The sequence below is a fragment of the Nestor notabilis genome, unplaced genomic scaffold (assembly GCF_000696875.1).
Source record: "Nestor notabilis isolate BGI_N333 unplaced genomic scaffold, ASM69687v1 scaffold4725, whole genome shotgun sequence".
NCBI lineage: Eukaryota > Metazoa > Chordata > Aves > Psittaciformes > Psittacidae > Nestor > Nestor notabilis.
Window position 1 is genome coordinate 11,032 of NW_009929669.1, and position 11,825 is coordinate 22,856.

Here is an 11,825-nt window from a genome sequence, read left to right on the forward strand (position 1 = left end):
CTGTGCTCTGTCAGCCGCTCCCCCCAGTATATATGTTACGATGTTTCTGGAAGAACAAAGATACAAAATTGAGTTTAAAAGATGAAGAAGGAGAAATCAAAGGAGATTTCCATGCTCTCACTGTTCTCATAAACACAGAGAAACTTTGAATCTGTGGCTGAGATAGCAAATACACCTTTGATTTATATGCATGAACTTCATTAATTTGCAGCAGAGACATGTTGTGCAATCGTGAACTTTGATTTATCAAAAGGAGGCAAAGTTAAGAGAAGCAGCCCACAGTCCAGTGTAAAACCTGCTTTATTTTAAAAATATTTATGATGCTACTTCAAAGGCCTAGATATATTGTTGAATATGTTATAACAATGATTAGAAGTTACATGAATACCATTTGATTATATCTCCCCTGTGAAGTAGGCTAACTCATTTCCCAAGCAGTAGGGTGTTTGGATATATTCTGCATTTACATCTTTATGAGGGGTTTTAATGGGGTTTTTGTTATAAACTGTACAGGTTTGCAGAATGCTTTGGAACATTTATGGTATCAGTTAAAAGTATCCCTTCCTTTATATATGTATGTATGGATGTGTGTGTGTGTATATATGGCTGCAAGACTTTGCAGGTGAGGAAAAAATAATCACCACTAGTACTTCTCTGCCTAGAAACCTCTCAGTATTACTTGCCCAGTGATGCTATAAAAATCATGCTTGCAGGATTCAGGTGTCCTGTTTACCTTCATGCAAAGCAACTAGAATTTTCATATGCTGGTATTTATAGCACCACTCACTTTGTGTAGTAGAGCCCAGCTGTTATGGCCAAAGCAAGGTCCCACTGCCAGACCCACAGACATGGACTAAAGGCACAGTAGTAGTGATCCAATGTGAGCTTATCTTAACTAGATAACTGTCAACACTTCATTTTTTTCCCCCATGGCAGTACATCGGTTTTCTTGCAATTAATTTGTCCATGTGCATTAATTTATTCATTTGTAGTCTTTGAAGTGTGCTGGGTTTTCTCTGAGATGTGCTCCCTGCTTTGTGTGTCCTGTCTTGGAAAGAATACCTGTTTTTTCTGAGCTGTAAAGAGGATTAAGGGGCCTAATCGAAGTGAAAGTCAGTGCATAACGCTCAGAGACAGGACACTGTGGGTCAAAGGAAACAAAAAAGTGATCCCTGTGACTTATACCCAAGTCATTACAGTATTTCAGCATTTAATCCCAGTGGAAACCAGAGGGGATTTGGCTCTTAAATAGGTTCTGGGGACCTTAAGTGCCTTTGGGAACATCAGTCCCACTGCTGTGAATTGCTGAGTGCCTCCTGATTCACTGACAACTGATTGCTGGTGCTGTCAAACTGTACTGGCTTTCACAAAATGAGGGAAAAAGCTGAGAAATGTGTAACTCTGCAGCTCCTGGGCACACTAGTTTAAGGAAGATCTCCATCCTGCAAGGCGCTGTGTGGGTAACAAGCCACAATCCCAAATCCAAAACAAGAGGCAGCTGGTGTTTACAGGTGAAGACAATGCATGGGAATACAGCAAAGATTGGAAGGGCTCTAGGTTTTTTATAGTGCTGCTCTGGACAAAACTTGTTCTGTTCCAGTTGGAACAAGATATAGATTTCTGTGTGGAGGCCGATGGCATTCAGATTCCTGAGTTAGGCCGGGGCAGAAATTACAAACATCTTTTAATGTGGTAAGATCTAATTGTCCTGTATATAAACAGCTGGAAGTACATAGCACCATTTTAAAAAATCACTGTGTTTTATGTTATTGTAGCTCCAGATACGATAATCCAAGTTGCCTATAGACTGCAAACAATGTGAATAAACTGAATAAAGATGGGTAGCTGTTCTGCTTAGTGCTGACCTCAGGGCTCATTTGTTATTAAGGACCCAGATAGTTTAAGGTCTCTGGGCAGGGAAATGAAGGAAAAGCCACATCCTAATGTCATGCTAATAGTGGGAATTAGAAATTAGGTAGACTTTATTTCTAAGGGACTTGAGAGTTTCTGATGGGGAGGACGTAGGTTTTGCTAGTGAGATACTTCAGCTAGAGTAAAATGTCATTGTAGCCAGTACAGTAGCACTGAAGGGATTCTGGCCTTTGACATGCCAGTGACATTAGTGGCTTTACTGGCCAGTGTTTATCTATCTTCTGAAAGAGACTAAGCTTGTTTTCTTTTTTCCCTTCTTAATATTGTAAGTCTTTTGGCATCATTTGTGTTTTTGTAGTGGCTACAATAACAGTCAAAAGTATTACAGATGTTTACCAGCTGTACTCAGCTTTGTATCCTACATCACTTGCACTGCAAGTACAGTTTGTGTTCAGAAACTGCTTTAGAAAGACATGAACTTCTCATGGTGATCAGTTAGGGGGTAGTTAAGGAAAAGGGGAGGATAGCTGGGACACATGCTTGCATGATTTGCTTCCATGCAACTTTGGAAGATGCATTTGCATTCGCAGGTAATGTTTCAGTATTTAATATGAAGTATGCAGAAGTGAAACTAAATAAATCCTTTGCAATGCAGGATATAAAATACAGCATTCAGTGTGTGTTCCTGTGCTTTTTTCCTCATGCCAGTGCTGCTTGCATTGTTGTGTTCTCAGTGGAAATGCTGGATTATTCAAATCTGTTTTCAGAAAACAGAAATCACGTGGCTGAAGTGACTGCTACACCCAGCAGAAGACCAGCAGCAAGGGTAAAAAGTTCAGGAGCAAGCCTCATCTGAAATTCATTTACAGACAATACTGGAAGAATAGTGGAGAATAACAATTATGTGAGGAAAGAAACCAGTGGTTTGCAGATGACTTGCAGAGACTACAAAAAGGATAAACCGAGTGCAGTATTTAATGTAAAATCTATTTCATGGAATAATTATACATACAATTGTATATATATTACATGGATTATATATATAAATTACATTGTCAGAAATACAAAACATTGATCAAGATTAAATACTTAGGTTTTTGCAAGAAAGTATTTGCAAGTGGATTTTTTCAAAACACTTTGTTCGGGTTTTTTTCTTGCTAACTCTTCAAATATTGTATTACTTTAGAACATAGTATAGAATAAGAACAGAAAAGCGGGTGGGGTGCTTGAATCACTGGTCAAAATGACAGATATTAAATGTGATTTAAATAAGCAAAGAGAAAAATTATGTAAAATCATTAAATATTTAATCATGTTTTTCCTAAGGACTAGTTATATTGGTTATAATCCATTCAAGTGTGCTGAATTACTCTAAGTGTAGACTCTAATTTAGGGATTTTTTGTTAATGGGCATACTTTCTACAACTACCTGTGAAAGTCTATTCAAACATAAGCACAGGTGAAAATATGTATGTTCTAATCTGAATTTGTCTTTTATTCTGAAGTGGGAAAATACTGAATTCTTTGGTGATTTTTTTTCTGATTTCAGGAGAAATTTGGAGTGTAATTACAAGGCATAAAACAAACTTTAGAGAGCTTTTATAAACCTTGTTTTTTTAACTTGGCAGTAAGCATCTGCTTCCAGCATGGGGAAATGTGAGAGAATGTGCTCTTGTTTTTTAATCTGTCTGTTGTAGTAAACAAAGGAAGTGTGGTTTGGGAACAAAACTGCAATTTCCATCTCTGAAAGCACTGCAGCTATCAGACCCCTGCCTTTCAGGTTCTGCTTTTGTTCCCAGATGGATGCACAGCCTTGGCACAGCAAAGGCTTTCCTGACTTCACAAATATTTATTTAGTCATCCACTGCCCTGACCCAGTTGGATGAACTGAAATGAGGAAAGTTTATCGTTGCTCTTTGGAAGTGGCAAATTTAGAGCAGGGTCAGTTGTTGAGCTGTTGTGGGAAATGGAGTCAGCAGTTTGAGACAGGTTGGCTGTGAATCCAGACTCAGATTAGTTAACACCTTGCAAAGATACACCCAGGAGTTAACTGCCTGTGAAGTGCCTACCAGTGTCTACTAGCAGGTAGCTCACAGCAGGCTGTTTTGTGTACTGAGTGAAAAGCCAGTTTTATTGAATGTTATTGTTAAATCATTTTAATTAGTCTTTAAATAACAATAAATCCACTTTGAAACAGTGAAGAATGGAAATGGTGGGATATTTTAGCAGTTTAACTCTTCTGAAATGTGATCTGTTACAAACGAGGCTTTTTGATAGTAGACCACTACAGTTGAAGACCAACCAATTAGTTCTAGTCCTAAGTAAAAAAGAGGCATTCAGGTTGGATTGTGATCTCAATAGAAGCATTGGGGCAATTCAGTAACTTTGGGATCTGGCTGGATTACTGAAAGTATGTAGAATAAAAGCAGCAAATGGAGCAATTCAGATGGACCTCTGTGGACTAAATGTCACTGATTGCAGGGACCAGGCTGGGTCTGACGCACAAGTTCTTGGTCAACCTTATGTTCCTATGAAAAGATTAAAGAAGCAGCTGTTATTTCACTTGTAAACCTTGGTCTGTCTGCACTGGGATCTTTTAGTTGTTCTCCAGTTTCACAGAGGAAAATGCAATCTGGCAAAGGGCATGAGGTCTCAGAGATGTGCAAAAGCTCTGGTCAGAAGGGATACACACAAAAGATGAGAACCCCAGCAAATATATCAAAACCGTGCCTGCTGTGGCTCCTGCCGTGAGAAAAGGATGAAGTGGATAGTCAGAAATGGCAGATTATAAGTAGAAATGCTAGAAGAAACACTAATTATTTCTCACCTCTCTTGTTTTCAGGGTATGGCCTTTACATTGCACGAACGACAAATGCTTGGGCTGCAAGGACTTCTGCCTCCTAAAATAGAGACACAAGACATTCAAGCCTTACGCTTCCATAAGAATTTGGCAAAAATGACTGACCCCTTGGAAAAGTAAGCACTCCTCTGACCTTGTTTTGTCATGCAAGTAAATGGAAATTGCTGTAAAATATTGCATGGGGATAACTAAACAAAGTTTCAGTGCCTCTACTGGGTTTTTCAGTTGTTGGAGGTTATTTTCACTTCTGCACAGAAAACTGCTTTCATTGATCATGCATTCATCATGTGGCTAAATGAGGTTGGGAACTTTTTTCTTGTGTTCCATAGTCATAATGAAGAAGAATGTGTAAAAATTAGCCAGTAGCAAAGCTGCAAACCTTGCTGTAATATGTACTGTGTGTTTCTGTAACATCTAAGATTTGGGTGGCAGGTTGTTAGAGCACAGAACTATTGGGAGAAGAGGGTACAGCATATGCTAGAAAAATATATCATTTTTCTGTTTAGCAAACTAGTTTGGTGAAGAAATGTGGGTTGTTGTTTTTTTAATAACACAGTTTTAGCATTCTGGTATTGTTTCTATATATGCCTGTGTATATCTGCATGTAAAAATATGCAGTCTCCTAAAGGTGTGAGGAGCACTGGAATGGTTTGAGGCTTACTGGACCACAGCAAAACTCTTTGTTTCTCATGAAAACTGAAGATGACTTTTAAACCCACTCATGTCACTTGCTGTTCTGAAACAGATATCATCTGTATTGGCAAAGTGGCTGTAGCCTAAGATGAATCACTAACTCATTATCTTTATGTAGTTGGGTCAGCAAGACTGAATATGAATCAATATGTGGTAGGTTGGTAGGTAAATTTGCAAAAATACAGCTTTAGTTGACACACCTGGGTAAGTCTTTCAAAATGAACGTTTTGTTAGGAGATAATTTGTTTTACAATTGTGTTAATATCAGGATTAACAAGACCTTACTGTCAGGACCTTACTTTTTTTGGATTAAAAGTTCTTTCACTGGTATTTTTTTAACAGTAATGAGATTCACAGCTGCATCCTGTAATGAATCCATGGGTTGTCTTTTATCACAGTGCACATTTACATGTATGGTATGTTATATCCAGTATTGTTATTTCAACTTTTCAGTTCTGCTGCTCTCTCTTTTCCAACTTGTGTTTAGTGCTCAAAGACTTGAGTTGAAGCAGCAATTTCATGCAGAAACAATACCAAGCAAGTCTGGTTTTTTGCTTTGATGTTTTTCACATTGTTTTAAATAAGCATAAGTGTGAAACAATAAGTGGCTTTCTTTTTTTTTCCTCTTTTGCTTATTTTCAGGTATATCTATATAATGGGAATCCAAGAGAGAAATGAAAAATTATTCTATAGGGTATTACAAGATGATATCGAGCGGTTAATGCCAATTGTATACACTCCAACAGTGGGCCTTGCCTGCTCCCAGTATGGACACATCTTCAGGAGACCAAAGTAAGAACAACAGATATATATTGCTGCTGCTTTTATTGCCACTTTTCCTCAATAGTTGCCTGAGGTGTGGAAATGTTTTATTTCGTTTTCATTGGAATTCAGGTACACAGGACTTGTGCCAATTCAGGGCAGTAAAAGTTCACTAAATAGTATCTCAAGACCTGGGTTTTATCAGAAAAAGAACATTTGAAAACAGAAGTGGTAACATGTCGCATAAATACCACAAATGCACGGCTTCAACCCCCTTCCAGCTTTTTCTAGATCCCTGCCATGGATGCAGTCATGCACTTAACTCCTTAAGAGAGAAACAACAATATACTTTATTGATACGACAAAGTTCAATGGTAAATGCAAACAGTGGTTTAACAAGATTCGATGGCAAGGTACACTTAATTATTTACTGTATAGAGGACAAGGAGAACTGTCAGGGAGATCCTCCTGTTGAGTCATGAGGTTCAGAAAGGACCCCCTTGCTTTCTAAACTCCTCAGAGAGGAGTCTAGGTGCAACTGGATCCATCCCAGTCCCAGGCTCGGTCAGCAGTTTATGTCCAAGGGATTAGATATGTGCAATCAATCCTTTATATCCCTTACCTAAGATTTCAAAGTTTAGCATGCTGTTAATCACTTACTGAGGATCTGTTGTGGCAAGGAATCTCTCAACCTCAAGGAGTAACATTGAGAGGTATTCCTCTTCAAGGGAAGATCCTGGAGTGCAGCCTGCTGCTGTGCAGGAGCACTCCACAGGCCCCAGGCTGCCCACTGTTTATAGAGTGAGATGACCACTAGTACTAGACTCATGGTTGTGTACCAGCAAGAGGTCTGGGTCAGTGCTCCAGACAGTACTTGGCCACCGAAGACCAGAGTAAACTGGATACAGGAACCATCACAACCCCCACGGGTGCCTATGGCTTGAGCAGGAGGGAGCACACTGCCACAGTGTGGGCTGTGTTTGTCTGCCGTGACTGCATGATGTGTATGTACTGGAGAAGGGGTTGCAACAGTTGGTGATATCTGGTGGCACTAGTACAGAAGCAACTGTGACAATACCAAGCCTTTGGCTTTTCGTCAGTGATAGCTTGCCAAGTAACGGATTAAGCAGGGGAGCACATGGCAATGCCATACAGCTCCTTAATTCCAAGGAGAGTGCTGTGGCTTTCTCCAGCTCTCAAAATCACATGTGAGTCTGAGGATCTGTATCAGGATAGAGCATTTGAAAGGAAATGTAGACTTAAAGGGCTTTCTGAAGGTCATCCAATCTCACCCTCTGTTCAGAAAGGGTAACTTCAAGTAGATTCATTAGAGATATTCCCCTGTGCAACACTGCACATGGGCAGAACACACTGGCAGAACACACGTGCATGCACACCCATACAGCAGATGAGGAGTCTCAGGCTAATTGCAGCCCTGGCCGAATTGAAGCTGTGACCAACATCTTCAGAGGGCTGGACTCCTAGGACAAGGGGGAATGGCTTTAACCTGCCAGACCGGAGACTGAGATGAGCTCTTAGGCAGAAGCTCTTCCCTGGGAGGGTGCTGAGGCGCTGGCACAGGGTGCCCAGAGAAGCTGTGGCTGCCCCATCCCTGGCAGTGTTCAAGGGCAGGTTGGACACAGGGGCTTGGAACAACCTGCTCTAGTGGAAGGTGTCCCTGCCCGTGGCAGGGGGTTGGGACTGGATGAGCTTTAAAGTCCCTTCCAACACAAACCAGTCTGGGATTCTATGTTTCTGCTGGTGGCAAAGGGTCCCAGTGCTGGAGGCATGTCACGATGCTCCTGCAGAGCAGCACAGCATGACATCTTGGGTGCAGCAGCAGAGGCCAGCGAGCAGTTGGAAGGATGTTGGCAAAGCAGGAAGGAGAGCTCATGGTAGCTCAGTAGACTGTTGGATACAGACAGTCCACGTATTAAAGCTGTGCTGCTAGGAGTCAGCTTTCAGTTATTGTGCCACAGTAAATACACTTGGCTGGCATCAGGTGGGGTTCAAGTGGTCCAAACAAACCATTCAGGTTATTAGCTCTGCGTTAAGGCAGCCAGTTCAGACTGGCAGTCGTACCAGCTCATTTCCATGACATTCTCACTGCAATTCCAAGTATATTTCTGGAATCTTCTAGAAAGCTTGCAGGCTTTAGTGCTGTGTGGAGGAAGGGCTAATCCTTCACTCCCATGAGGGCTTGGCTGTGTAGTGCAGCTGCTGTGATAAAGACAGTAAGGAACTCATGGGTTTGCTCCTGATCTGGGACAGGGGATGTGAAAGATGCACTCTTAGTTCTTAAATTCTTCCTTTCCTCTTCAACATCTCACTGTGTGTTATAGACAGGTTTGAAACCTGTCCCACTCTGGAAGTTGTCTGAGGAAGGAGCAGCATGGTCTGGAATTCAGGATGTCTGCCTTTCTCTCTGAGAACTAGCACTTTCCAGGTGTTGGTGATTTATCTGTTACCACCTCTGCTGAGCCTTTCATGCCCCCTTCCTCCTAAAAAAGAGGGTTTGCTTGAGCAGAAGAAATGCAGACACTTCACCTCTGTTTCTTCCTCTTTCTTTGCCTCGGCTCTCGTGTTCCCACAGACGAACAGTCAGCAGGGGGAAGCACTGTTCTTCTGGTCTTGCAGAAGACAATGTGTTCAGTCCGGGTCCTTATCGTCCCCTTTGTTTCCCTACCCTCCCGTTTTGTAATGCCACGGATGGAGATTCACTAAGGTAAAGCCAGGCTTAGGATCATGTTCCATTCTCATGTCCTTACAGGGGAGCATAGATCCTGTCCTGTCTGATGCTCACACAAGAGGTATTTTGCCCTGGAGAAGTGTTAAAGGTGATTATCTGTAACGGTGTAAAATCCAGGTAGCATCAGGAAAACTGTTGCCTCTGTGCTCTTATTTTAGAGTGTCAAAGTACAGATTTCTGTATTAGAAATTGTCATTTGAGTGATTTATGTCTGGCTACAACGCTTTTGATTTTAAGCAATCTCTTCTGTTTGACATTGAGTTTTATAAAGCAAGGTAAAATTTCTAACTGTCACCTATAAATTATTTCTGTTGTGTTTTTTTTTTCTTTCAGAGGATTATTTATTTCTATCTCAGACAGAGGCCATATAAGGTCAATTGTGAACAACTGGCCAGAGAATGACGTTAAGGTACTAACACTGTATAATATTTTTCCTGGTTGTTATTTAATCTCAGTTGAGCTTCTTAAGATTTGTCAGTATTTGATGGAATTGTAAATACTGACAGTACATCCTTGGCTGTTTGACAATGATGTCAAAATACAGCTAATGAAGATAAAGTGTACCGTGAAGAGCAGTGTTTTATTCTAAATATGAGGTTTGTGACTTGAGTAAATGGTGATGATGAGACCTAGACTTGCCAGATGTTTTATTTTACTTCTTTATTCCGCCTTTTGGGGAGGTGTTGGGGGATGCACCTCTGGGTCTTCCTTACTGTGTTACATACCAGTAGAAGAGGTGGTCTTGTCCTCAGATTAGGACAGAGAAGTGGTAGTTTGGAGGCCCAGATTTCGCCATTAAATCCTCTGTGGCCCAGTTGAGTCAAGAACCATGAGGAGATGAAGTGAACAGTAATTACTGGGTTTTTTTGATGTGTGGATTATTTACAAATGGAAATCATAACCCCAAGTTACAAGCTGCAGTTCCATACAGCAGCTTGGATTCTTCCCACTCAGTGGGTTTTGGCAAAGAAAAAGCATAGCAGATTCTAACATTAAGCTCTATTGCTTTGAGTAAAATACTCCTTGGAATCTATTCTTTGATTGTGCAAACATACCTGAATTTTTGCCTGGTACTGCTCTAAACTTTATAAATTTCAGTGATCAGATAGAACTCCACCTCCTTTTCTTTTCAGGCCGTTGTTGTAACTGATGGAGAAAGAATATTGGGTCTCGGAGATCTAGGTGTGTATGGGATGGGAATTCCGGTAGGAAAACTGTGTTTGTATACAGCCTGTGCAGGAATACACCCGGATAAATGCTTGCCTGTGTGCATCGACGTTGGAACTGATAATACAGTGAGTTTCACTGCACTTTGCCTGCCCTAAGTTATCCCTATGAAAAGTATTTAAAAGTATTTAGTCCAGCAAGAGAAGGCTTTTATTTAAGCACTTCTGTTAAAGATAAAATCAAATATTTTATATAAGGGTAAACAATTTGGAATTCATTATACTTTAAATATAAGTGACTGAAAAATACCAGTTGATCTGTCAGTGAAATGTTGCATTTGGAAGTAATCTGAATGCTGCAAAACTATAAAACAGGCAGTCAGGTTGACCTGACTTTAAGAAGCTGGAGATGTGAATCAGATTTATTAAAGCAGTTTATTGTTCACAGTATTGATTTGTTCCATTTTAAAAGCAGCCATCACCAACCTCAAGTGCCAGCTGAAATTACTGAACATTGATATAGACAGGAGGCAGTTACAGTGGCTATATAAATGCAATATCTTTGGGGTGAAATGTGTTACTGTGAACTCTGGAAAGTGGATATTGAGGAAGTGATTCATCCTGGTACTGTCTGATTTATTCTTTTTCAGACACTCTTAAAAGACCCATTTTATATGGGCCTGTACCAAAAAAGAGATCGCTCGCAGGTCTATGACGACCTAATTGATGAATTTATGGAAGCCATTACAGACAGGTATGACACTGAATATTCTTGCACGTAAGTATGGCGAAAACCGCTGGCACAAAAACCCCCTAACACACTGTCCCTGAAACAGTCATGTAGGGAATAAGAATAGGACTAGAAGTCAAGAAGCATGGCTGTATTTCTGCCCCCATAATGATTTATCTCTGTGACCTGGAACATGTTGTTTGTAGTTGTCTCTTAAGTACACACAGAACAGAGATGGAACCGTTTCAAACAGTGAAAGGCCCGAGGACAGTATCTTTCCAAAGATAATAGATTACATGCAGGATTTGGTGTAGAAGGATTATATTTCTTGATGTGTCTAGTGAGAGGAATATTCGCCGTCTTCTGTAGGTATGGCCAGAACACACTTATCCAGTTTGAAGACTTTGGAAACCACAATGCTTTTCGTTTTTTGAGAAAATACAGAGAGAAATATTGTACCTTCAATGACGATATTCAAGGTACACCCTTTACGTTCCTTTATGTATATGCAGAAATTTTGCCTAAAACCATAATATGCCACATAGATCTGTTCAGCTCACCTTAGATTTGTACTGCTTTTACAGGGACAGCTTCAGTGGCTTTGGCAGGACTTCTGGCAGCACAGAAAGCCACGGGTAAACCACTTGCAGAGCAGAAAGTGCTGTTCCTTGGGGCAGGAGAGGTGAGTTCCCTCCAGGGCTCTAGAGCAACAAGAGATCTAACTGTCTATTTTCTGGTTTTGTAGGACTCGCAGAGATTCACATTCTCGTAATTCCATTGCAGAACTTTTTACATAAGGTCAGCTGAAATATATTAACAGAAGGGACTACCTGCTGAAAGATGGCTATTTGAAAGGTGTTTTACAAGGTTTTTGGAAGGTTATTTACAAGGATTCAAGTTTTTCTCTTTCTTACATGGACTTGAAAAAAGCATCAGTGAGTTGTGTGTAGTTGAAGGGGAATATACCAAACAATTATAATCGGTAAGAGAGCG

At 40.5% G+C, this 11,825-nt stretch overlaps 1 protein-coding gene across 1 annotated transcript in view; it reads left to right on the forward strand.

Annotated features, from left to right (window-relative positions):
- ME2 (malic enzyme 2, NAD(+)-dependent, mitochondrial) overlaps nt 1–11,825 on the forward strand; it is a 24,897-nt gene that overhangs the window by 4,869 nt on the left and 8,203 nt on the right. The window contains exons 2-8 of the mRNA XM_010015083.1: nt 4,715–4,848; nt 6,068–6,217; nt 9,270–9,345; nt 10,070–10,231; nt 10,753–10,856; nt 11,202–11,311; nt 11,417–11,514. Coding sequence (XP_010013385.1) covers nt 4,715–4,848; nt 6,068–6,217; nt 9,270–9,345; nt 10,070–10,231; nt 10,753–10,856; nt 11,202–11,311; nt 11,417–11,514 — 834 coding nt within the window. The remainder of the gene's footprint in view (nt 1–4,714; nt 4,849–6,067; nt 6,218–9,269; nt 9,346–10,069; nt 10,232–10,752; nt 10,857–11,201; nt 11,312–11,416; nt 11,515–11,825) is intronic.